We start from the raw sequence: 23733 nt of genomic DNA, 5'->3' as shown, positions 1-23733 counted from the left end.
CAGGGCCAAACCCCAGCAAGTCCCCACCCCAGAGCGTAGGTGCCGGGGAGGGCCTTCCTGCCAGGCTGCCACTGTCCTCCAGACCCCACCCCTGGGTTCTCCTGGGCACCGTGAGATGCCTGGTATCCAGCGTGGGGAACCAACACCCTCCTCCCACTGCCCCCCCCATCGCCAGGGACCCTCCTCCCACTGCCTCCCATGTCAACGGGGGAAGGAGGGCCGAGGGAGTGCGTGAGCCCCACTGTGTCAGGGTCACTGTGTCGGGGTCATTGTGGCGGGGTCACTGTGGCGGGGTCACTGTGGCGGGGTCACTGTGGCGGGGTCAGTGCCCAGCCTGCCTGCCGAGGCTGCTGCCCACACTAGGACAGGCAGCGGCCTGGGCACCACACTGTCACCTAAGGAGAGGACTAGATGTGGGGGGCGGGAGGTGGGAAGGGCCCTGGGCGGTGACAGTGAGGACACGTGTGCTGAGCCACATCCCAAGTAGGCTTTGCTTACCAGTGGTCAGCGTCCCGGGGGTCCAGGGAGGCCACAGGGTGGGCCCGGGCCCGGGGGGGTCAAGGTGGGGTTCTCTGGGCTCTTGGGCTGGCCCTGCCCCAGCTGGTGGAAGCTGCGCTTCAGTCTCAGCAGCAGGGATTGGTGGCTTCATGGGGTGAGCAAAGCGCATGGGGACCAAGTTGGGCAGGGCACCTGTGCCTGCCACACCAGCGTCAGAGGCCACAGCCCCTGTGGCTATCCCTGGAGCAGTAGTCCCCAGCTGGCCTCTAGAGCTATATGCTCCTCCCCAGGCTGAAAGGCTGCGGGCACAGCTGACCATGGCCCAGGAGGGACTGGCCGCACTGCGCCAGGAGCTGCAGAGCATCGAGGAGAGCCGGGAGGGGCTGCGCAGGGAGGCCCAGGAGGCCCGCCAGGCACTGAGCGACGAGGCCCGCGAGAAGGACGTACTGTTGCTTTTCAACAGCGAGCTGCGAGCCACCATCTGCAGGGCGGAGCGGGAGAAGGCCAGGTATGGCGGCCACCCAGGAGCAGCTGGGGGTGCCCTGCAGCCTGCTGCCCACCCAGGCCGTAGGGAGGATGGGGCAAGGGGGTTAGGCAGGGGCGTCCTGCTGATTTGGGCTCCACTGATGGTGGGGTAGACATGCCAAGCAGGCCTCCCATTGCCCAGTCCAAGAGGTCAGCAATGCTGGCCAGTGCGAGGGATGTCTGAGGACACAGACACACCTGTCCCTGCCCACAGGGAGTTCCCATCCAACAGGCAAGATAGGTCACAGGTGGCCTCCAGGAGGTGGTGCAGAGCTGGGGAGCAGAGGGAGGCCAAGGGCCTGGCTGGGTCTCCAGAAAGGCCCCTGTGGGGCAGCTGGGCGGGACGGCACAACCCTCACAGCAGGTGGCAGAGGTGACAGGCTGGGCTGGATACTGAGTGTGAGGGAGAGGGGGAGACAGGGAGGGATGAGGTGAGGAGGCACTGAAGAGTGGATAGTGGACAGGGGCCATGCGGCCGGGCACTGGGACCTGGGTGGACATATGTCTGAAAGGTGACAGGGAGCCCTGCAGAGGCTGAATTTGAAGACACTGTGGAGAGAAGACTGGGGACAGTGTATCACTAGGGGAGACAGAGACCTGCTGGGAAGCTGTGCTGGCCCCCCCAGGAGGTGCGGGGACCCCAGCCTGTGGCACCCTCGTCAGTTTTAAGCGGTCCAAGGAGGAGAAGGAGCAGAAGCTGCTCGTCCTGGAGGAGGCCCGGGCGGCGTTGCAGCAGGAGGCCAGTGCACTGCGGGCCCGCCTGCGGGAGCTGGAGCAGGAGCGGGGGGACGCCCGTCAGGAGCTCCAGGAGCTCCACAGACAGGTAGGGTGGCAGGGAAGGGTCAACATCCAACCAGGCACCCTCCCGCCTGGTGGGTCCCAGCTCCTCCCAGGGCACCCTCTGGCTGCAGTGCAGGAGCCCCCAGACCTGGCCTTGCTGCCGCCTTTGAACCGCTCTGTCCCCAGACTTTGGGCCATGCCCTGCTCAGGCTCACAGGGTCCCTGGTTGGGTCTGTGCCCATGGGGCGCAGATGACAAGACTGGAGAGGGCAAAACCAGGAATGCTCTAGCGAGGAGGAAGGGAGCCACGCACAGCAGCACACGGAAGTGTCCTACATGTAACACCTTCCGGAGGCGCTCAGGAACTCAGGCAGGCTGGAGGGGAGGCCTGGCCTCTGCAGGGCAGGGTGCTGGCTTCCCCGAGGCCTAGCTCCCTCCCATAATGGCAGCCTCGGGGCAGTTGGCGCCAGTGCACCCCAGACACTGCCCACACTCCCTAATCAGTGCCCACCCTGCCCCACCTGAGCCTCCTCCTTGTCCCAGGTCCTCCAAGGAGGTCCCAGGTAGGTGTCTGCGGAGTGGCTGAGGGTGACAACTCCCAGGGCAAGGCCCTTTGGGAACACCTCAGCCCGACTCCCTGACTGTGGCCAGCTACCCTCAAGGGACGTGTGAGCGGAGGCAGGAGGCAGGGAGGCTGCCTGGCTTCCAGCACAGAGACCGGTGACCCTGTCCATGCGGCCCCACGCTCCCAGGTGAGGACGCTAAAGGCTGAGAACCAGAGGAGGAGTGGAGAGGCCCATGAGCTGCAGGTGCAATGCTCGCAGGAGGTGCTGGAGCTGCGGAGGCAGGCAGCCAAGGCGGAGGCCAAGCGCGAGGGTGCCCGGAAGGAGGTGGGAGGGCTGCCTGTGCTCAGAAGGGAAGGACCTGGGTGTCGGGGAGCAGAGGGAGGAGGCCCACCCCACTTCCTCACTGTCTCCCACGGGCGCACCCCAACATCCCTCCTACAGGTCCTGGGGCTGCAGAGGAAGTTGGCAGAGGTGGAGGCCGCAGGGGAGGCCCATGGACAGCGGCTCCAGGAGCACCTCCAGGAGAGCCGGGGGGCTGAGCAGACCCTCCGAGCAGAGCTGCATCGTGTCACCAGGAAGCTGCAGGAAGCCAGCGGTGTGGCTGATGCTCTCCAGGCTCGCCTGGACCAGGCCTGTCACCGAATCCACAGCCTGGAGCAGGAGCTGGCCCAGGCTGAGGGTGCGAGGCGGGACGCGGAGGCCCAGCTGGGCCGGCTGTGCTCCACACTCCGCCGTGGCCTGGGGCTCTGGAGACAGAGCCCATGGGTCTCCCCGGAGCAGCCTGGTTCCCCCACCGAAGGTCAGAGTCCTCAGTGGAGACAGGCGGGCCCCTGTCCCAGCTCAGTCCCTGGCCTGGGCACCTCTCTTTCAGGCCTCGAGACTCGCACAGTGAGGGACTTGGACAGGCAATTGTAGGAGCCTGCGACTGGCTCCCCAAGCTCCCATGGCTGGGGCAGCAGAGAGGAAGGGGGAAGGGCGAGTATCTGTCACTGTGTTCCTGCCCACAACCCCTCCGCTGTCACCTCCCACAGGCTCCGACGGCTCCCAGGCTCTCCCTGGGCACCAGGGTGCCAGCCCCCCAGCTAGGCCCCACTCGCCCCTCCGATGGCCCTCGCCCACACCCGGAGGCCGCAGCTCAGAGCTTGTGGATGTGGCCACTGTGCAGGACGTCCTGCGGGACTTTGTGCAGAAGCTCCGGGAAGCCCAGCGGGAGCGGGTAATGGGGGCTGGGGTCCTCCCACCCACGGCGGCACCCCCTGGGGGTCTCTGGGAAGAATACCTGCTGTCCACCCATCCGCACATCCTTGGGTCTCAGGGTCAGTGTCCAGGCTATCCTGTTTGTTGTGCTAAACACCAGTACCACCACGGCCCCCAAACCCAAGTGCCTCGGGTGGCTGGGGGCTGCCCCCTTCCTCAGACCAGGCTGAAAAGCCCCTGGAGCCAGGCCCTGCTGTGACACCCACCAGGGCCCAGGGCAGGGCATTCTGCAGCTCATGCCACCCCTGAAGAGCTGCCAGGGCAAGTGCAGGACAGAGCCAGCTCCCCCCAGTGCTCCCCTCCGGTGGGGCCAAGCTCCCCAGGGGCTGCTCCTGGCTTCAGGGCTCCCACAGAACCACCTGTGAGCGGCCCCCTCCCAACTCGCTGGCTGACAGTGGGCAGGGGACTCCAGTGGGCAGGACTGTGGGAAAAACAGAGGCAGGCCCTTAGCCCTGGCCGGGGTCCTCCGTGCACACTTGTTCCCTTCAGGCCCACCTTCCCACCGCTGCCAGCCCCAGGGGGCAGGGTCCTGTCTGCACTCAGCCCCAAGTCCTGCCAGGGCAGCCCCTGCCGGTCCCCCTGACCACAGGCTGTGGGCCACCACCTGCCAGCTTTCCCACAGCACACCTGTGCTTGAAACCTGGACCCTTCAGGCCCCGCCCCAGTGGGCACCTCCACCTCCCCAGGCCTGCAGGTCAGCTCAGCTTCCCCGTGTGACCACCTTCGCCACCCCTTCCCTGAGCCCACGACCCGCCCCACCCACTGCCCTGCCCTGCACACCCACAGGCTAGACTGTGAACGGCCCCAGCTGGCCCCGACCCTCTAGCAGATACCTCGGCCCTCCACCCGCCCGCTGGGCTGCCCCCACTGACCTCAGTCCTTCTGCCCAGGACGACTCCCGTGTCCAGATGGCCACCCTGAGCAGCCGGCTGAGCGAGGCGGAGTGCAGGTGTGCCCGGGCCCAGAGCCGTGTGGGGCAGCTACAGAAAGCCCTGGCTGAGGCGGAAGAAGGTGACCGCCCTTGCCCTGCCCCGCCCACCCTGGGAGTGGCTGTGAGGGTGGCACCACCATGTCCCCACTGCTGCCAGCTCTAAGCTTTCAGCTCCTGAGTGGGAAGGGAGCCTGGGGACAACACCCAAACCACCAGGCCTGGCGAGGCTGGGCCAGTGCTTGGCATCGGAGTTCTCAGCAGTGACTTCCCCAGAACAGAGGAGTGACGTCCACAGGCCCGTCAGGGCCCTCCCGATCTGGCCCCCAGCATCCTCTGTACCCCTGCCCCACCCTGGCCTCCTGCAGTTCCCACCGGGGGCCTTTGCCCGGGCTGTGCCCTCTGCCTGGCACCCTCTCCCCCAGACAGCCATGAGGCTCTCCCCGGACAGGCCCTGCCCCTTGTCACCCCCTCAGAGAGGCCCCTTCCTTCTGCCCCCCACTGCCTCACACGCACAAGTTTCTCTGCTTATTGCCCCCTCAATTAAAGGAAAGAGGCAGGAGGGAAGGATGGGTGGGGAGGAGGTCCAGAGTCCAGACACAGGAAGCCGGGACCCTGGGACCGCCTCAGGACCCTTGAGCTGTGAGAATGGAACCACACCCCACGTGGGAGCCAGTCACTCAAGTCCACGGAGCCTCGCATTGCCTGCCTGTGACCTGGGAGAAGTGTGGGAGCCCCTCGAGCCACGCTGCTTGCCCCACAGGCCGGCGCCGGGTGGAGGGTGCTCTGAGCAGCGCCTGGGCAGCGCGTACCCTGCAGAAGGAGGCGCTCCGCAGGCTGGAGGCGGAGCACCTGGCGAGCGTGCATGCAGCAGGCCAGGAGAAGCGGCGGCTGCAGGTGGGGCAGGCGGCAGGGTGGGTCCCAGGTGGGGCACAAATCAAGGCCTCTTGGTCACCCTCACACCCTGCAGGGAATTCCACAGGGTCGGGAGGTGGGAGAGAGGGTCTGCAAGGGCTTCTTTGGGTGTTCAGGGCTGGAGCCAGTGGGCCAGCCCAGTGGGGCCCTGGGGCAGAGGTGCAGCTGGGTTGTGGCAGGCGGCTTTGGGGTCATCAGGACTGGAGCTGCCCTTAGCAGAGCTGTCTTTAAAGTGGTTCTAGCCCTTGTTTTACAGATTGGGAAAACTGAGGACTTGGCCCTGGGAGCGCAGTGCCCCAAGTCCAGGCCCTTCCTTCTTGCTGAGGCCACACTGGCAGGCATAGGGGTGGCCCTGGCCCAACCTTGGGGCTCTTTATAGGGTCGCATGTCCTGCTCCAAGACCACTTTTCATTCTGTGTCACTCAGGAAGGGCTGAAGTCAATATCCCTACACGCCAGGCTTTGTGCTGGGGAGGTGGCCGCTGGGTCTGAGGTTTTCAGGTGAGGAGCCTAGGCCTGGAAATGGAACAGCCAGGCCGGAGTGGATGGAGGCCTGGCCCAGGTCTTGGTTCTCAGTGCTGGTGGGGAGCCCCAGGCCCAGCCCAGCCCCACAGGTCCAAACATCCCCTGGGGTGTCCTGAGATTCTCTTGTCAGGACTGGGCCAGGGGACAGCTGTTCCGCTCCAGAGCGCTCCCTTGCAGGCCCCAGCGGCCAGGGAACAGCGTGTCTGGCTGAGGTTCCCCAGGGCAACTGCCCCCAGGCGTCCCCCAACCCATTCTGGAAAGAGGGAGCCAGCACAGTGCAGAGAGATTGGGGAGCCACTGCTCTCCAAGTGTCCCTCCAATGAGGGAGGCCTGGGTGAGCTATCAGGAGGGACAGCCTTGCAGGTTGGCAGAAGGGCCCCAAGGGCAGCCGGCCAGGCCTCGACCCCGAGGTCAACTGCAGAAGCCACCCGTGGTCCACGCGGGGCTCAGCCTAGGAGCCTGGTGGCCCTCAGAGGCCCCCAGAGGGCTGTTAGCACTCCGACTAGCAGGCAGGCCCTGAGTCCCCCAAAGGCCCGGAGCCTCTGAGGAGGTGGCTCCTGCAGGGGAGAGAGGAGGGGCAGAGAGCAGAGACCAGGCTGCAGACAGGGCAGGTTCCTCGTTAGCCAGGAGCTTGGAAATTTCTGTTTTGGAAAGACTCCTCTGGTGAGAAGCTGCTGGGGCAGTAAGACTAGAGACGTCTGTGGAAAGACCCAGACGGCCTGGCCAGGGATGGGGTCAGGACTTGTGAGATGCCCAGGAGATGGGGGGACCTAAGAAGTCGGGGGACCTGGAGCGGGCTGAGCTGCGCCAAGCTCAGCCTTTCATTTTATATGTATAGTCACATGTATGCCTCCCATGTGCATTCAGAAATAACATTCTCTGTTCACAGGTTACACATTTTGAAACAGGCCTTCTATTTTTTTTTTATTTTTGGAGATGGAGTCTCGTTCTGTCACCTAGGCTGGAGTGCAGTGGCACCATCTTGGCTCACTGCAACCTTCGCCTCCCAGGTTCAAGCGATTCTCCTGCCTCAGCTTCCCAAGTGGCTGGGATTACAGGCACCTGCCATCACACCTAATTTTTTGTATTTTTAGTAGAGACAGGTTTCACACCATGTTGGCCAGGCTGGTCTTGAGCTCCTGACCTTAAATGGTCTGCCCACCTTGGCCTCCCAAAGTGCTGGGATTACAGGCGTGAGCCACCGCGCCCGGTTCTGAAAGAGACCTTGAAGTCAACCTTTACAAATGCATTATTCAAATAGGCCACATTTGATCCAGTTCCTGAATTTATCAAAGCTAAGGATGATGTGTTGAATTTTCCCACTACAATTCTTTTTGTCAGTGTCTCCTTTTATTTCCAAGGAGAAATAAAAATACCCTATTTCCAAGGGTGTTTGACTTCTAGATTTCTTGACTCTTCGAATTTGAAGTTTCTCGGTTAACTTTTCCTGAGTGGCCTGCATGTCCTGTGACTGCTGTTTGTCTTCCTCTTGGCCTCTGCTTTTTTGGTGTTTGTGTTTTCAGCCTTCATTTCATCGGCCTGGCTTTGGTTTCAATCCCACCTTAGTGTCTCTGCCTCTTCTGGGGGAATTTGTCCCACGTAGAAGTTTTGTGGTAACCCATGCTGTTTTTCCTTAGGTTGCTGATAGGACACTTTCTCCTTTCCATGTGTCTTTCCTGCCTGTCTTGTCTTGCATGGTAGGGATGATTTATTCATCCTCTTTTCCCTTAGCATTGCATCCAGGGCCTCTTATGGCTGGCCCAGGACAGCACCCTGCCCCCGCCGGGGACTGTGGGTATTGTCCCTTACCTCCCCAACTGCACTGCTTCCACCTGTACCCTAGGAGCTAAGACTTTTGTTCCTTAGAACTTCCTGCTCTGGACACTCCCCTTTTCCAAACCTGTCCCCCAGGGGGACTCTGGGCTCTCCTGCCTGTAGGCTGAACTTCTCTTGGTGTCTGCGGACCCCAGGGCTGTCTACCCACAGCAGCCCACACCTGGTGCACTACTTTTTGCAACAAATTACTGATGACTTAACCCCACTTTTGAGCCCCCAGTCCCATGGGTGAGAAGCCTCGCATGGTGTGACTGGCATCTCCCCTCTGGGTCTCACAGTCATGGGGTGGGCTGGGCCACCCAAGGCTCCAGGGAAGAGTCCTCCTCTGGGCTCATCCAGGTGCTTCTGGGGGCATCCTGGCTCATCCCGGCGTGGTGAGTCCAGCTCCTTGCGTTGTCAGGCTGAGCCTCATTTCTGGGCGGTCAACCAAGGGCTCCCCACTCCTAGCCCAGGGCTTCCTCGGCTGCCTCACAGTGTGGCAGCAGCGCCTGCACCCCACGCCGCCCGTCTCCACGTACCTCACACCTCCCAGCTCCCTTCTGCGACACCCGAGGGCATGCGTGAGTGGGTGAGGCCCACCTGGGTGGTCACCCTTTGCTTAACTCAGAGTCAACTATTTGCATCCACAAAGTCCCCTGGCCTGAATCCAATGTAATCACAGGATAACGTTGGGGCCAGAGCTCACGGGGCCCTCTGAGGGCTCTGCCTGCCACATGGGTCCAAGCAACGTGTTACCAGCTTTGGTGAACTCTGTGCCTCTAGTATGATGACTGGGGCCGCTCATGGCATCTCTCCTGGAGGGGCCTGGTTTTCATTTGATTCTGAACTCCTTGTTTGCCTCTGACCTTGAGTTCAGATGGGTTCAAAAAATGTGCGGATTCCCTGGGTTCTTTGTGTTTTTCTTATCAGTACTCTTTCCAGAGTGGCAGCCAGAGGCCTTCATGTCTTTGAAATTAAAAAATGTCACCAAAATGTGGGCATGTCGGCCCCTTTCATTATTTTTACCTACCCTGGCAAGCCCTCCCTACTTGCAGAATCAAATCTACCTTCTGTTTACAGAGGTTCCTTCCACTGCAAAAACAAAACAAACAAACAACAACAACAACAAAAAACCATCTCTTCTCCTTCTCCCTCTTCTCTGTTCTTTTGTCCTGAATTCTCAGCCTCCCAATACTGACCCCCTGGACCTGTCCTCCTGGCTTCAGTCTTGAATTTCTCCTTCTCATCTCGGTTTTCCCCAAGGTCCCAGGAGAATTTCAGGTCTTACTCCTCCTACTCAGCTAATCTCAGGATCTGCCGCATCTCATCTGCTGCTCCTGCCCCCACAGCGGCCTCCTTCGGCCTGAGTTTTCATTTTGGATTGTCCACCTCGAGACCCCTGCCCTGTCCTCACCTTGAGAACGCCAGTTACCATCTTCTGATGCGTGTCAGTAGCTCACTTCTCTGTTTAATTAGAGACTCTCAGATCTGATTCCTCAGATCCACTTTATTTTCTCAAACCCCAGTAGACACTAGTTTTATGATTTTTTTTTCCTTTGCGTGTCTTTAAAGAAAGGAGTTCTAGCCTTGTTTGAAGTTGGGAGTGGAGAGGAGCCCATCAGGGACTTTATGTGTCCCCATCCTAATATTTCAGGCTCAAAGGGAAGGCAGAGAGAAGGGTTCCAAGATCCCGAAGCCACAGGGAGCCACTGGGGAGTGTAGGGAGCCAGTAGTGGAGTTCAGGCCCCTCCCAGAGCCGTTCTGTTCCCGAAGTGGGCGGGGTGGGGGGGCGCTCTCTGGTGCACAGTCTTGGTGGTGCACAGTCTTGGTGGGGTCCTCCACCTCCCCAGCTGCTTGCCTCGCAAGGATGGAGGGCTCCCTGGGTCCCCCAGCCACAGCAACCCTCTTTCCTGAGGTCCTAGTGGGATAGAGTTGCCTCCCCAACACCCCTGCAGCTCCCTCCAGTCCTCCCCCTTCTGAGCCAGGGTATGGGGGTACGGGGGTCCCACTTTGGGTCTCTGAGCCAAAGTGCAGAGGACACCTCTGACGTTGATCAGACCTTTGTCTGTATGCATTTTTCTGCTTGGTCTAGAATTTGCTCAACTTTTTTAGTGAAATGTGCTAAAATCTATCATTATTGTGTCAATGTTTTCTTATAATTCTGGCAATCACTGTTTCACCTATTTTTAGGCAGGTTGGTTTCATCTGCCCTCGGGAGTCCTCCGAGTCCCTGGTCTCCAGCCCTGAGGAAAGTTTTTCCCAACTTTTTGTAATCTATTGGTCATTGTGGTGGGTTTCGGGATTCAGGCACACCTAAGTCACTAGAGGCCCACACTTGTGACACACAGCAAACCCAGGCAGAGAGTTCAGGGTTGAAATTTTCTAGCCAGCCAGGGGGCTGGGAACACACAGCCATGCTCCCTGCTGCCCCGTGCCCCTTGCTGAGCCCGGGGGGTGCTAGGGTCCAGTAGGGCAGGCCTGGCACCTCTCCTGGCTCTGCCAAGCTCCCAGCACAGTCTAGAGCCAGCTCTGCATTTGACACAACTTCTTTCACTTTCATGGACTGGTTTTTCCCCTGTTTCACATAAGCCAATGTGTTTGTCAAGAGAAAGTTAATTAAAAACATATTTTTCTAATTAAATGGTAGGCTGTGCTATGCAAACAGTAAGATTCTTGTTTGAGAGCAAATCCCTCCCCGTTTCCAAGGCTACCCTGGGAATTTGATAGAACAGCCGTGCAGGACCAGCCCGTGGCGTCAGGACACGCGCAGAATGCAGCAGCAGTGCCCAAGTAGCTGGTCAGGTCTCCGAGCAGGCGGGAGGCCTGGCACTCACCCAGCATCACCCACAGCCTCATGTGGGCTCAGAAAGGCCCCCCATGCCACCCTTGGACTGACGCCTGGTCACAGCCTCCGTGGCTCAGGGAAGCTCATGGCGTCCTTGGACTCTTGCCCAGGCCTCCTTCTCCTGTTGTGCCCACGTGCCACACCCACCCCCCCAGCTCCCCACATCCCCAGTGCCAGCCCTGGAGTTCACCAGCCTGTGGGGGCTCAACTCAGCATCAGTCACAGGTTCTAAAAGTTTTCAGGGTTCACACATGCCCAAAGCTAGCAGAGCAGCTTAGGGCCGGCAGGGCCCACAAGGTGGACACTGAGCCACAGTCGGACTTGATTTCTCTCAGTGTTTTGTCAAGAATTTTTGCATCTGTAATTCCTTTATGGTGACATATTTTTCAGATTTGTGTTAAGAAAATTTTATTATTTTATAAAATGAATTGGTGGGCTTTCCATTTTTTCCATCACCTGGAACACTCTAACTTTTCTTGAAAGGTTCGTTGAACTTCCCTGTACATATTCCGCAGCTCCTGTCATTGTGAAGAATACAACTGAATTCCCTTTCCAATCTCTTTTCTGTCAAGGGTCTGTTTTAGTTTTCCATTTCTTCTGGGGTCAGTTTTGCACTATGGGAGCGTAACTCATCTTACACGTTCAGTACATTGCCAAAGACCTGCACATACATCTGCTCAGCATCACCTTCGTTATATACATGGTCTTGTCAGCAGTTACACCTGCCTTATATGCATAGTTGTGCCTTATTTACATGTGGAGTTATAGCTGTTTCTGTCCTTCGTATTGGAGATTTGTTTCTTTCCCTTAGTCTGATTTTGCCAGCAGTTCATGTTTTATTCCTCTTTTCAAAGAATCAATTTATCTCTTCTTTTATTTTTGTCTAGTTTATCGATTTCAGCTTTTGTTTCTATGAACACTCTATTTTTATTTTTAGTTTACTTCTTTAAAAAATGTTTTGAGGGTCTCGCTCTGTCACCCAGGCTAGAGTGCAGTGGCATGACTTCGGCTCACTGCAGCCTCTACCTCCGGGGCTCAAGCGATCTTCCTACCTCAGCCTCTTGAGTAGCTGGAACTACAGGCATATGCCACTACACCTGGCTAACTTTTGTATTTTTGTTTGTTTGTTTGTAGAGATGGTATTAAACCATATTGCCTAGGCTGGTCTCGAACTCCTGCATTCAAGTGATCCACCCACCTCGGCCTCCCAAAGTGCTGGGATTACAGGCATGAGCCACCACATCCAGCCAACACTCTCTTTTTGTTGTAATTTTTCTGATTTCTTGAAAGGAATAAGTAATTTGTTTATGTTTGGGCTTTGTCTTTCAATAGTAAGAGCATTTAATGTGATCCTATTTTCCCTAATTGTGGTTTGGTATGTGTCCCATCAGATTTTGATGTGAGTTCTTTTCCTTTTTACTAGTTTTCTAGATGTTTCCATTTTTATTTCTTCTTGAATTCGAGGGTTATTTGAAAGCATGAGTGCGTGTTTGTGCCACTTTTGGTTGCTTATGTCATCTTCCTGGAGAGGCTGTGGCTTGGGCAGGGATGATGGTTTTCTTTTGATCAGCTTCTGGGTGGATCTGTGTTTATGCTCCCGCTTTGTCAGTTGTTTGTTGGTAATTCGCTTTTTTGGTTTGGTTTTGTCTATTTGTTTGTGATGTGTTTAGAGAATACTGGACAAGCTGATTGCAAAGTTTACAGGAAAGAATAGATGTTTGAGATTTTCCAAGAAATTTTGAAAGTGAATAGTACAACAGGCTATAATGCTAGTACGGTCAAAGCAGGAGAGGCTGGCAGAATAGATACAGAGGCAGCAGGGCAGGCCACAGTCCAGAGGAGGCCCTGCCACCATGAACTAGCATCAGACCCTGCCCTCTGTCTGGCCCCAGAGTCCCACTGTGTGGAGTGAAGGGCTCTGACACCCTTGTATCTGAGGACTGTCCAGAGCTAACTCTGTCCCGTGACTGGCCTGAGGGCAGGATGGGGCAACTGGCCAGTGCAGGGAGCCCAGGGGATACCTGCCAGTGGGCAACCGAATTGGCCCATCGTCGCCCAGTGGATAAATAGGTATCAGACTGAGGACCCCAATTCCAAGAGCCCAAAGGATGGATTTGGCAAGTGTTTGTGGCCTGCCCTGTCCTCTGTGCAGCCAGCAGGATGCTTAACGAGGCCTTTGTCCCTTCTGCTCATGTTCAGATATTTCCCACCCTTCCATGCAAGCCCTTCATTTGTAACAGCTTCCCTGGGGGCATCTCAGAGTCCACAGCATCCTCCCAGCCTTTTTTTTTTTTTTTTTTTTTTTGAGACAGAGTTTCACTCTTGTTGCCCAGGCTGGAGTACAGTGCCGTGGTCTTGATTCACTGCAACCTCTGCCTCCCAGGTTCAAGTGATTCTCCTGCCTCAGCCTCCCAAGTAGCTGAGATTACAGGCGCCCGCCACTATGCCCGGCTAATTTTTTGTATTTTTAGTAGGAACGGGGGGACTTCATCGTGTTGTCCAGGCTGGTCTCGAACTCCTGACCTCAGATAATCTGCCCATCTCAGCCTCCCAAAGTGCTGGGATTACAGGCATGAACCATCACACCCTGCCCCAGCCTTCTTTTGGTCCCAACGAGACCCCTGTGAGGCTGCCTCATACCTGCGCCCCAGATGGGGAAACTGACACTGGAGCCCCACATGCTGGCTCCAAGCCCAGGCTCTGCCCTGCTCGGGCTCCAGGGTAGGAGCCCCTGGAGCCCAGGCTCATCCCTGAGCACTCAGCTCTGGGGGAGAAGGGCTGGGGTTCTTTTCTGCAGCTACTTAAACTCTCAGACCGAATCCACGTTTTCAAGGTTTGTTTTGCCAGCCTGCCTCTCACACAGCATCAGGATTTAGAGCCAAAGGGACACAAGAGATGAGAGCAACTCCCTGGGGCCAGTGGGGCTGTGCATTAAAGGAGAACCATTCAATTATTACGGTTCATTCAAATTCCATAAAAGCTGAGTCATTACAAGAGGTTTGGGACCTCTTAAAACTGCCATGAAATATTTGAAGAAAACTTCTGCTTTTCTACTGGAAAATTATATAGAAAATTATAATTTTCAAAATTGCACAAAGGGTGAAGCATCACAATCTGAGGTGCAAGCATTGTCTTCCTTCTTTTCCTTTTTTAAAGTAACAAAGTGTTGGACCAAAAAAAAAAAAAAAGTGTTTCCAGAGTCCGGCCACCCCAGAAGGAGCTAGCCATTTCTCCCACAAAACCCTCGGGAAGGTGCAAGGGTGGGGGCTCATCAAGACCTGACCAGGCCAACTTGCAGTCAACAAGCTTCCAGTGACAGATACCTTGCAAGCTCCTTCACACATCTGGGGGCCTCTCAAGGCCCAACAGCTGCCAGCTCTGGGGCTCAGGGGACCTCACGCGTGCCATCCTCCCTCCTGGGGTGACAGGGAGGCGGGATTCCTGCAAGCAGGAGGAGAAGGCGGCAGTGTAGGGTGGGGGCGCCACGGGGAAGGTTATGCACAGAGGGCAGCAGGTGCACGTGGTTGAAGGGGTGGTGAGTTCCCCGGGCAGTGTCCTGGGGGCAGCTGGGAGCACCACAGGCCCAGAGCAAGGCAGTGGCATGGCCAATGATATTCAAGGGAAATGCACCCTCAGCCGTCATGGGGTAGCAGCGCCTGGGGGCAGTGAGGAAACTGAAGGGTGGTCACTGGTCCCAAGTGGATAATGGTGGTTTGGACAGGCTGATGGCAGAGGGGCTGAGAAGAGGGCGCAGGGGTGAGGGACATAGCAGGGATCATGGGCCATCCCACCTTCATGGGCTCTGGAGCTCCTGAGCTCAGTATGGGACTAGCCATGTCCCCAGGTGGGAGCTGAAGCAGGAGAACACACAGTGTAATGCCAGAAGGGGCAAGCAGGGCCTGAGCCAAACACGCACCAGGAGCCTTGGGGAGGGTCACCTCAGGCTTTATCCCAAGGGCAGTAGGAGTCACCAAAGCTGGAAGCAGGGCAGGGATGCCACTGATGTGCCCTCTGAGACCACTGGCTGCAGCAGAGAACCTGCCAAGCCTGAACCTTTGCCCATGCTGGACCAGACCCCCAGGACTTTCATCTCAGGCTTCCTGGGGGTCCACACCTTTGACTTACATTGCAAACACAACCATCTGATCAACACACTTCAAGTTGTTCTTAACCACGTTCTTGCTGTTTTCATCCCAGTGATACGGTCCTGCCAGACAGTCTAGGCAGATGCCCTGAGGTGAGGGTTTCACTGCAGGGCCTCCCACCCCCACTGTCTCCAGGTGGGCCCTGTGTCTCCTTCCCCCAGGAGCAACTGGACATGCTGCACCAGGCCCTTGATGAGAGCAGGAGGCACAATCAAGGCCTGGCCAAGAAGGGGAAGCTGCTGGAGGAGCAGCTCACCAACTTGGAGCACAGGTGCCAGGAGGCTGAGGGATCGCTGGAGCCCCTGCGACAGGTGAGGGTGCCCAGGAGGGCAGGGTACGCTGTCACCAGGAGGCGGTGAACAGGCCTACAGGGGAGAGGCCCTGTGGTCCTTTGCAGAATCAGCCTCTCAGCATGATGGGAGGCCTAGAGAGATGCTGGAGGCAAGTGTGCAGGCCTGCAGAGACCCAGGCCCCATCCAGTTCCCTGCTGACAGATGGGGAAACTGAGGCTGGAGGGGCCCACAGGGAGTCAGGGGGCTGGATTTCTTGCCGTCAGTAAGCACCCCTACAACAGAGGAGTCAGCTGTGGACACGCTGTTTAGGAGAAAATAAGCTGAGGCCAGAGCCAGCCTTAGATGGAACGACCCTGCTCTCAGAAACTCGGGCCCTCCCAATCCCTGGCCCACGCCCAGCATCTCCGGCCCAGGTGCTCTGGCGGCCACAGCAGCTCAGCGGGGGGCAGGAGGCGGCCGAGGCGCAGGCAGAGAGGCGCGTCCTGCAGGAGCAGACGGCGGCACTGCGCACCCAGCGGTCGCGTCTGCAGGGGGAGCTCGCGGCGCTGCGCGCTCAGCTCGCACAGGTAGGCGGCCGCGGTGGTCCTTAGAGAGGCGGGAGGAGCTCGTGGCGGGGATCCGCACGGGCGCAGCTGGGTAAGGCGCTGGCCCACGCAGGCTTCTGTGTCCTCACCTGCCGGCGGGGTGGCACTAAGCTCAGGGTCCGGACGCCCGCAGGTGGCCACAGACCTACCAGTGGTGTCGTGTGCGCCCTGCCTTGACTCTCCCTGGGCAGGCACCTTGGGTCGGGGCATAACCCTGGCTTTGTCTCCAGTGTCTGAGCCCAGCTTTGCTGGAAACCGAGTGACCTGACACACTGCGCACCCCAGAGCCCCAGAGGTCCCTGCTTATGGTGGAGATCGCCCCTCCCCTGGGGTGTGGCTGGAGCAACAGGTGGGCCAGCCTGTGCAGGTGCCCCACAACCTCCCCTCTCAAAGCTCGCAGGGACAGTGGCCACTGAGCTCCCAGTAGGGCCTGGGCAGACAGGGTGAGAGACCAGGAAGAGCTCAGTGGTCAAGGGGTGAAGTGACAGTCTTCACCCAGTCCTGTCATCCCCTGGCCTCCTGGGTGCAAGACAGGGTTTCGAAACCAAAAGGTCAGACAAATGTAGACCACCGTGTCCAGAGGTGGGCTGCAGAGGTGAGGCTGGGTGGAGGCACCCTGCTGGTGGGTGCGTGATCCAGTGATCCTGACCACTGAGCTCGGCCCCCAGGCCGCACGTGGACCCGGCTCCCACGCATGAAACCTGAGGTAGCAGAGCCATTCGCGGGGAGATGAGGGGTGCACAGCCGCCAGGTTCACGGATAGGGAAAGAGCCCGAGAAAGAGGAAATGGCGTTCCAGGAAGCAGGCAGAGCTTCTCAGAGTCCACACCCCAGCCATCACTCTTTGCGCCCACCAAGGAGGCGCCAGCTATGTGCAGCACCCCCTCCCCATCACCTGAGAGGCGGCTCTCTTGTCCTCTGTGAGCACTCGACCCACACCCAGGCACTCACTCCACCCACACCCAGGCACTCACTCCACCCACACCCAGGCACTCACTCCACCCACACCCAGGCATGCACCCTGGGAGTCTCGCTGCCCCCCACAGCAGGGGCTGGGTGCATGCAGGGGCCCCCACCTGGCAAGTGAGGGCAGAGTGGGCACATGGTCCCAGCCCACAGGGTGGCCTCACACTGATCCCTCTTTCTGTTCATCCTCCTCTCCTTGACACCGGCCCCTCGAGCTGTCTGCACAGTTGGGTTCCTCCCTGATGGGGATATGGTGGCTGTCCAGGGCTGCAGGGCTGGACACTGCCCTTTCTACAGCATGGGTTGTTTAAATGACTCCAGGGCACCATCAGGGTCCTGCACAGGGACTGTTTGGCTCACAAATGGGGCTGACTGGAGAGGCTGGTGCATCACATGGGCACATGGGCACAGCCCCCACCCACCCTGTGGGTCCAAGAGTGCAGGGTAGGGTAGTGCTGGTGGCCTAAGGCCAGAGTCCCTGCGGAAGCTGTGCCCACCTCCCTCTGGACCAGACGGTTTTGGAGGGGCTGCCTCCAGCTTGGCATCCCTGGACCCTGTTGCCCACTACCCAGGTCTCCTCATGACCCCTTGACCCCAGAGCCCCACACCCACCCCCTGTCAGCTACTCTCCTGCCACCCTTGCCCACACAGCCACAGAGTGGCTGCCGAGGTCAGGGAGAGCCGTGGGAGAACCTGTGGGTCACCCCGCTGGAGGGACAGGCCTGGAAAGCCAAGCCGGTGTTGGTGGCACCACGACCCATGCACAAGCTCTCACCTCCAGCGCCCAGGGGGCCGAGCTTGTTCTCCTTGGGAAGTTTGTGTGCCATCCCAGGCCAGATGGCACAGGGGGAGGGGCGAGAAGGGCGGGTGTCTTTGGCCTTCCATCGTGGAGCCTGGGGGACAGCCCCTTGTCCCTCTGCTGGGTGCTGCTGAGGCCCTGCAGGAGCAGGGAAGGTGCCCACATGGCCCAGGCTGGCCCTGCAGAGCGGGCTACACCAGCTGTAGGCCCAGGGTTCTGATGCCCTCATAGCCCACCTCTGGGAGTAGGCAGGAGGCCCCAGAGTGGGATGGGGCTCCAGAGGAGGCAGCCGGAAGGAAGATGGGCACTCGGGATGGGGGAGGGGAGGATGGCATCTGCTGAGCTGGTCCCTGAAGGGTCAGTGCCCCCATCTATGAAGTGGGGAAGGCAGGTGCTGAGGCCTCAGGGGTGAACCCCAGAGCAGGGTGGCACTTCCCAAGGCCTCACTGCCACCTGCACAAGGCCCTGCAGCCCAGCCTGCCCAGGGGACAGGGGCCAGCAGGCGAGGGCAGTCACGAAAGCCACCAGCCAGCTTGTCCACAAAGGACTACCTGCCCTCCAGAGGAGGGCCGGCCAGTGGGGTCCAGTCACCAGCCCCTGCTGCTGTTCCTGAAGGGGGCCCAGCCCTGGGCCATGGAGCCAGGGTGTTGGGGCCTGCCGTGGACGCTGCTGGGGGTGGGGGAGCAGGGGCTTGCATCAGCCCTGGTTGCGACAGCACTGCCCGGGGACGCAGAGCCAGCTGTGGGCACAGTGCCCGCCGTGAGTCCCTGGAGCCCGAGGAGGGGGAGGGAAGGAACAGCTAATGAGTTCCAGGAGGTCAGCTGTGAGGGGCCCACAAACCCATAAACCCTTTATTGGTGTCTCAGGAGGGGAAACCCGGATGTGGCCGTTTATTTATTTTGGATTTCACTTTTCTCTTCTCTTTATAACATGCACTTCCAGGAGTGTAACTGGATTTTTAAAGAAACAGGACTTCCTTTTTCAGTGCAGGGGGACTCTGTTTTTCTCAGTCCTGAAGAAGAAAGGAACCCTTATTCTTCGCACAGTTCCAACCACTGACCCCGTAACTAACTTTCCCCACGCGAATTATCCCTTCTGTCTCAGGGCCCGAAACCAGGCCTGCTCCAGCCCTGAAGCCGAGAGGGCAGGTTTGTGGTGTGCCGAGTGTGTGCACTGAGCCCCAGGTCTGCTGCCCAATCCTGGGCCAGGCCCAGCACCCAAGAGAGGGCAGTGGGGCCGACAGAGGACTGACCTGGCATTCCAGCCCAAGACTGTCGCCCCTGTGGACACAGCCCCAGCAGGCAGGACTCTCGGGGCTGGGCACAGCAGAGCCCAGAGGGAGCCTGGTTTGGAGAGCAGGGCAATGGGTTCCAAGCCTGCCTTAGCACCTGCCTGGCCCAATAAGCCTCTGACATCATGGGATCCCATCCACACCAACCACCCATGAGGCATGCCCCAGGCCATCTGGGGGCGCTGGAAGCAGGCTGTCTGGGGCTGGTGGACGGTGTTCCTTGCCTAGTGCTGCTCTCTGTAAGACAGAACTCTTAGATCCAATCCTTTCCTCTAGAGGGCCCGTTCGCAAGGGAACAAAAGGTCCCTGCCAACTTTCCCACAGAAAATGTCTGTTTCCTGGGTAGCCTTCCCTGATATTTAACATGCAGCTTATCCTTCCTGACCTGTACCGATGGGGTGGGGAGTGGGTGACTAAGGAGGGGGCTCACTGGGGCAGCCTGCAGCCTACAAGGAGGACGGACAGTGGGGATGGTGCTGCCAATGCCACAGGCTTGTTGGGACTGAGACAGCAAGTATGCCTGGCTCTCAGGGCCTGTGCCTGTACGAGCTCAGCAGATCCTGAGTGCCAGCAGCAGAAGGCAAGTGCCAGAGAGTGCAGGGGATCATGGCTCATGAGGCTTGGAGGAACACTGAGAAGACGTTTGCGGGGTAGCTCCTGGAATGTCACCTTAAGAGATGTAGAGAGCCCCCCATTAAGGATGTTGATGGGGACATCTGCTGCTCTGTAGCTGGATGGGGACTTGGCCCCATGCTCCTCCTTAAGCTGTCACTCTGGCTGCAGATGTCAGATAGACCTGGGTGAGGCCGGGGTTCCTGGCCCAGGGCAGTGCCCTTCCTGACCCTGCCGGCTCTTAGGGGAATTCAGAGTCCTTCCCAGAGGCATCCCTGTGCTCCCAGAGGAGGGCTGGATTGACCTCACTTCCTGCCACGAGGCCACAAGTTCTGCCTCCTGGGCTCTCTGCAGACGGAGCAAGAGACACTGAAGAGGGAGGAGGATGTGGTGAGGCTGGGGGCTGAGAAGGAGCAGCTGGACCAGTCTCTGAACAGCCTGCACAAGGAGGTGGATGGAGTCCAGAGGCAAAATCATCAGCTGCAGGTCAACTGGGCCAGCAGAGCTCTGCGTACCCCAGACTTGGGAACAGACGTGGGGTGGGATCCAGGAGGGTGTCAGTTCCAGAGGGGTGGCTGGTGTACCTCCATCTCACATGTGCACACATGGGGAGGGTGGCTGGCTGGACCAGCTTGTGCATGTGATGGATACAGACTCTCATCAAGGCCCCAGGCAGAGCTGGAACCAGGACCCAAGGCTCCTGCCCTTCTTGAGACATTGAAGTCCCCGTGGGAGCCAGGCCTGGGCTCTATAAAGCAGCACAAGGGTCAGACGAGGGAGGTCAGAGAGACCTGCGGGACAGGGCCAGAGGCTGCTGCCTGCTTGTGTTGGGGCGCGGGCCAAGGGGCCTGACACCCACAGAAGGGGCCTCAGAGGCTTCATTCTCCCTGTCCACATTGGACATACCCCCATCCTCAGAGACCAGCAGGGGATGGGGGCAGGATGGGCAAGAATCAAACTTTGATGCCCTCCAGACACCCAGCCCAGACAAAGGGAACCTGGGATGCCATTAAAACAGATTTTAGGCCCACGCTGGAGGCTGCGGCTTAGTCTCCAGCCCAGCCAAAGCCAAACCCAAGGCCTGTGGGCTGAACATGTGCACCCAACCCCAGGTCTGCTGGGCAGTCCTAGCCAGGGTCAACACCGGCAGAGGACAGTGGGGCCCACAAGGGGAGGTGGGACATCCTGTGGCACTCCTGCTCTGGGATTCTGTGTGGCCCTCGGTGAGAGACAGCAGTGAGACGCCCACGTTCTCACTCCAGGCCCAGATGGTGGAGATGGAGCAGGCCCACACCCAGCAGCTCCGGGACCTGGCGGCCCAGCACCAGCGGGACCTGGCCACAGAGGCAGAGCGTCTGCATGGGGACCAGTCACAGGCCACACAGGCCCTGGAGTCCCAAGAATGGACCCACCAGCAGCGGGTGAAGATGCTGGAAGAGCAGGTAAGGTTGGGACCCCAACCCCCTGGGTGAGGGCAGAGGGAGGGAGGGAGGACTGGCATCCCCGCAGCAGCACCCAGTAGGGGTGACTTCCTGAAGTCTTCTAGCAACAGGGGCTCTCCACTGCCACCCAGTGGGCTCCAGACCCGCTCTGGGCACTGCCTGCACTTCTTTGCTCTCGAGGGCACGAGGTTTACCTCATATCCCAGTGAGGTCACTGGGAGGTGGAGCGTGGATTCTGGGGCAGGTCACCACCCTCTCTGAGCCTCCATTGCCCTGTCTCTAAAGTGGGGTAGGCAGGACAGCTCCTGTGAGGGGTCACTGGGAGACTGAGCTGTCGCTATGTGTGAGGTGCTTAGACAGCACCCGGCACACACGGTTGTAGCAGAGGCAGCCCCTGCACCTGTCCTTCAGAGTCACGAAGGGAAAACAATGGTGCGCGTGGCACATGTGGGGATGAGGTGGGCACAGTGAGGCGTTGTGCACGGCACACCCACACATGCATAGGTGCACGTGACAGACCTGCTGGGCTGAACCACGGAGCCTTGGAGCTCAGAGCTGTCAGGACCTTAGAGCTGTCTGTTCATTTTACAGATGAGGAAACTGAGGCCCAGGAGGTGACCTGACTGCCCAGTGTCATCCCCAAGTTAGGGCCCATGACCACCAGGGCACTTTTGCTAAATTTATTAGCAAAAGGACATTTATTTATTTCCTTATCATTCTGAGTGCCTTTTTTTTTTTTTTTTTTTTTTTTTTTTTTTTTTTTGAGATGGAGTCTCACTCTGTTGCCTGGGCTGGTATGCAGTGGCACGATCTCGGCTCACTGCAACCTCTACCTGCTGGGTTCAAGCGATTTTCCCGCCTCAGCCTCCAGAGTAGCTGGGATTGCAAGCACCCACCACCATGCCTGGCTAATTTTTTTGTATTTTTAGTAGACACGGGGTTTCACCATGTTGGCCAGGCTGGTCTTGAACTCCTGACCTCAGGTGATCCTGAGGCCCAAGGCCCGCCTCGGTCACCCAGAGTGCTGGGATTACAGGTGTGAGCCACTGCACCTGGCCTCATTCTGAGCACTTTCATGGCCTGAATAGAAGCAGGCCCATCCACCCAGGGTGCGCAGTGGCCATAATCCTGAGGCCTCCACAGGTGGGCAGAGTGGGCATCCGTGGTGAGAGGCAGAACTGCGCATCCCTCTGGCAGCAAGGGAGTCGGTCTGATGTCTGCTTGATGTTTCTGTCCCAGGCATGCCACCTCTCCTCGGAGCTGTGGACTGTGGCCTCCAGCCCTTCCTGTCACAGAGCCCTCCATGCCTCTGTGCCCTGGGGCCCTGGCCATGCAGCCTGCCCACCTGACCTAAGCCACCGTTCTGTCCCCAGGTGGCTGGCCTGAAGGAGCAATTGGACCAGGAAGTGCAGCGGCGGCAACAGGCCCGCCTCGACCAGGCCTTCCAGACAGGACAGTGAGGCCTGCTGCACACCACCCAGCAGCCTAGCCGCCTTCAGCCCTGACAGGCCTGCAGGGGGCCCTGGGGAAGGTGCTGGAGGCGCTGGGCTGCTGGGGGAACCACTGTTGGGAAAACCAATGCCATGTGCTCTGCACAAGAGAGACAAAGCTCAAATGGGGTGGGCACGATGCCAGCAGAAAGCACAGGGTGCAGGTAGCCACCAGCCGGGCTAACACTCACTCCTCAGGGTCCCCAGGCAGCGGCGCACTCTGAGCCCATTGGCCACAGAGCTCCTCTGGCCCCTGGGGACTCGGCCTGCAGCTGGTGCTGGACCACACTGCAGGTCGTTCATCGCTGACAGCCCCTTCCCCTCCGGCAGAGAGCAGGGGCTTGGGCATCCTCACACCCTACCCCCGCCTGGCGTCCTCACAGCCTGCCCCCTCCTGGCACTCCATTTCCACTTTGGAGGAGCTGGTCTGGCCAGACCCCCGGGGCCAGGCCCTGTCAGGCTGGCTTCCCCGGCTTCATTCCGTGCCCTCAGCTCTGTAAACACGGGAAAACACGTGGAAAACATTTCCACCAACTGGAGCCAAAAACATAATGTCCTGTAAGGCCAGCCGCCACATCCCCACGCCCAGCGGCTGCGAGCCTCCGCATCCAGGAACTGCGGCCGTCACGGTGGCAGGTGGCTGGAAGTGACTCAGATTCAAGTCCCCGTGACTCACTGGCCGCCAGAAGCAGGGGAGTGTAACACTTAAAGCTGTTACAGAGCCTCCCATGTTCCTGGCCTGGAAATGCTGGGAACGGTCCTGCGGGATTCCGGCCGGGTTGCTATGGAGACCCAGGCAGCCATCTTGGGCCTATGGCATGGGCCACCTGTGTCCATCTGTGCTCCTTGTCTCCATCACCATTGCTCAGAGTGACTTGTTCTCCTCTCCAAAGGGCCGCATGCTTTATAGGTGGTCATTTGTGATATCTGTGGGGCACCAGCCAGCCCAGTGAATCCCTGCATGTACCACAGGGGCCTCCCGCCCCAGCCGCAAGGACTCTGGCCTAGGGGTGCAAGGCCAGAGGCTCCCGGCCCCCACCCCATCACAGTTACTGTGAGCCGCAGCTCCATGTGCAGCAGTGTCTATTTCAAGATCACTCTGGGACTTAAAATAGTCTGTCCTGGCACACCTGGTTTTCTGGTGGACTTAGTAATGGAGTTACCATATGCTGTAAATTGTGCAAAATCAATAGCTAAAGAGAGGTGGTCAAATAGGCTGCTTCCTGTCTGTCACCTCTGCCTGATTGTTGGGGGCTGTGTTGAGAAGGATTCTGAGGTTCAGCCTGGGCTCTGAGGGGAAGAGCTTGGTGACCCATGAGCAGAGGTTACTGTGGGCAAAGGAGGAGTCAATGGTGGCACAGGTGCCCTAATAGGCACTCCCTGCCGTGGCCAGTCATGGGTGGAGGACAGCAGGCAGGCCTGCCCCTACTGCTGGAGAACGCTCTGCCAGATGGCAGGT

The 23733-nt window shown here is 58.8% G+C and overlaps 1 protein-coding gene across 1 annotated transcript in view; it reads left to right on the top strand.

Moving 5' to 3' along the window:
- The window catches only part of CROCC2 (ciliary rootlet coiled-coil, rootletin family member 2), an 80878-nt gene extending 57314 nt beyond the window's left edge, over positions 1-23564 (top strand). Inside the window, exons 21-31 of the mRNA XM_050752021.1 lie at positions 789-1006; positions 1687-1846; positions 2556-2693; positions 2811-3168; positions 3401-3585; positions 4517-4637; positions 5318-5451; positions 14960-15109; positions 19697-19828; positions 20605-20784; positions 22158-23564. Of these exons, the coding sequence (XP_050607978.1) occupies positions 789-1006; positions 1687-1846; positions 2556-2693; positions 2811-3168; positions 3401-3585; positions 4517-4637; positions 5318-5451; positions 14960-15109; positions 19697-19828; positions 20605-20784; positions 22158-22244 (1863 nt within the window). The 3' untranslated portion in view covers positions 22245-23564. The remainder of the gene's footprint in view (positions 1-788; positions 1007-1686; positions 1847-2555; positions 2694-2810; positions 3169-3400; positions 3586-4516; positions 4638-5317; positions 5452-14959; positions 15110-19696; positions 19829-20604; positions 20785-22157) is intronic.
- Positions 23565-23733: the final 169 nt, after the last annotated feature.

This window comes from Macaca thibetana, chromosome 12 (assembly GCF_024542745.1).
Source record: "Macaca thibetana thibetana isolate TM-01 chromosome 12, ASM2454274v1, whole genome shotgun sequence".
Taxonomy (NCBI): domain Eukaryota; kingdom Metazoa; phylum Chordata; class Mammalia; order Primates; family Cercopithecidae; genus Macaca; species Macaca thibetana.
This window is presented reverse-complemented; position numbering and strand designations above follow the sequence as displayed.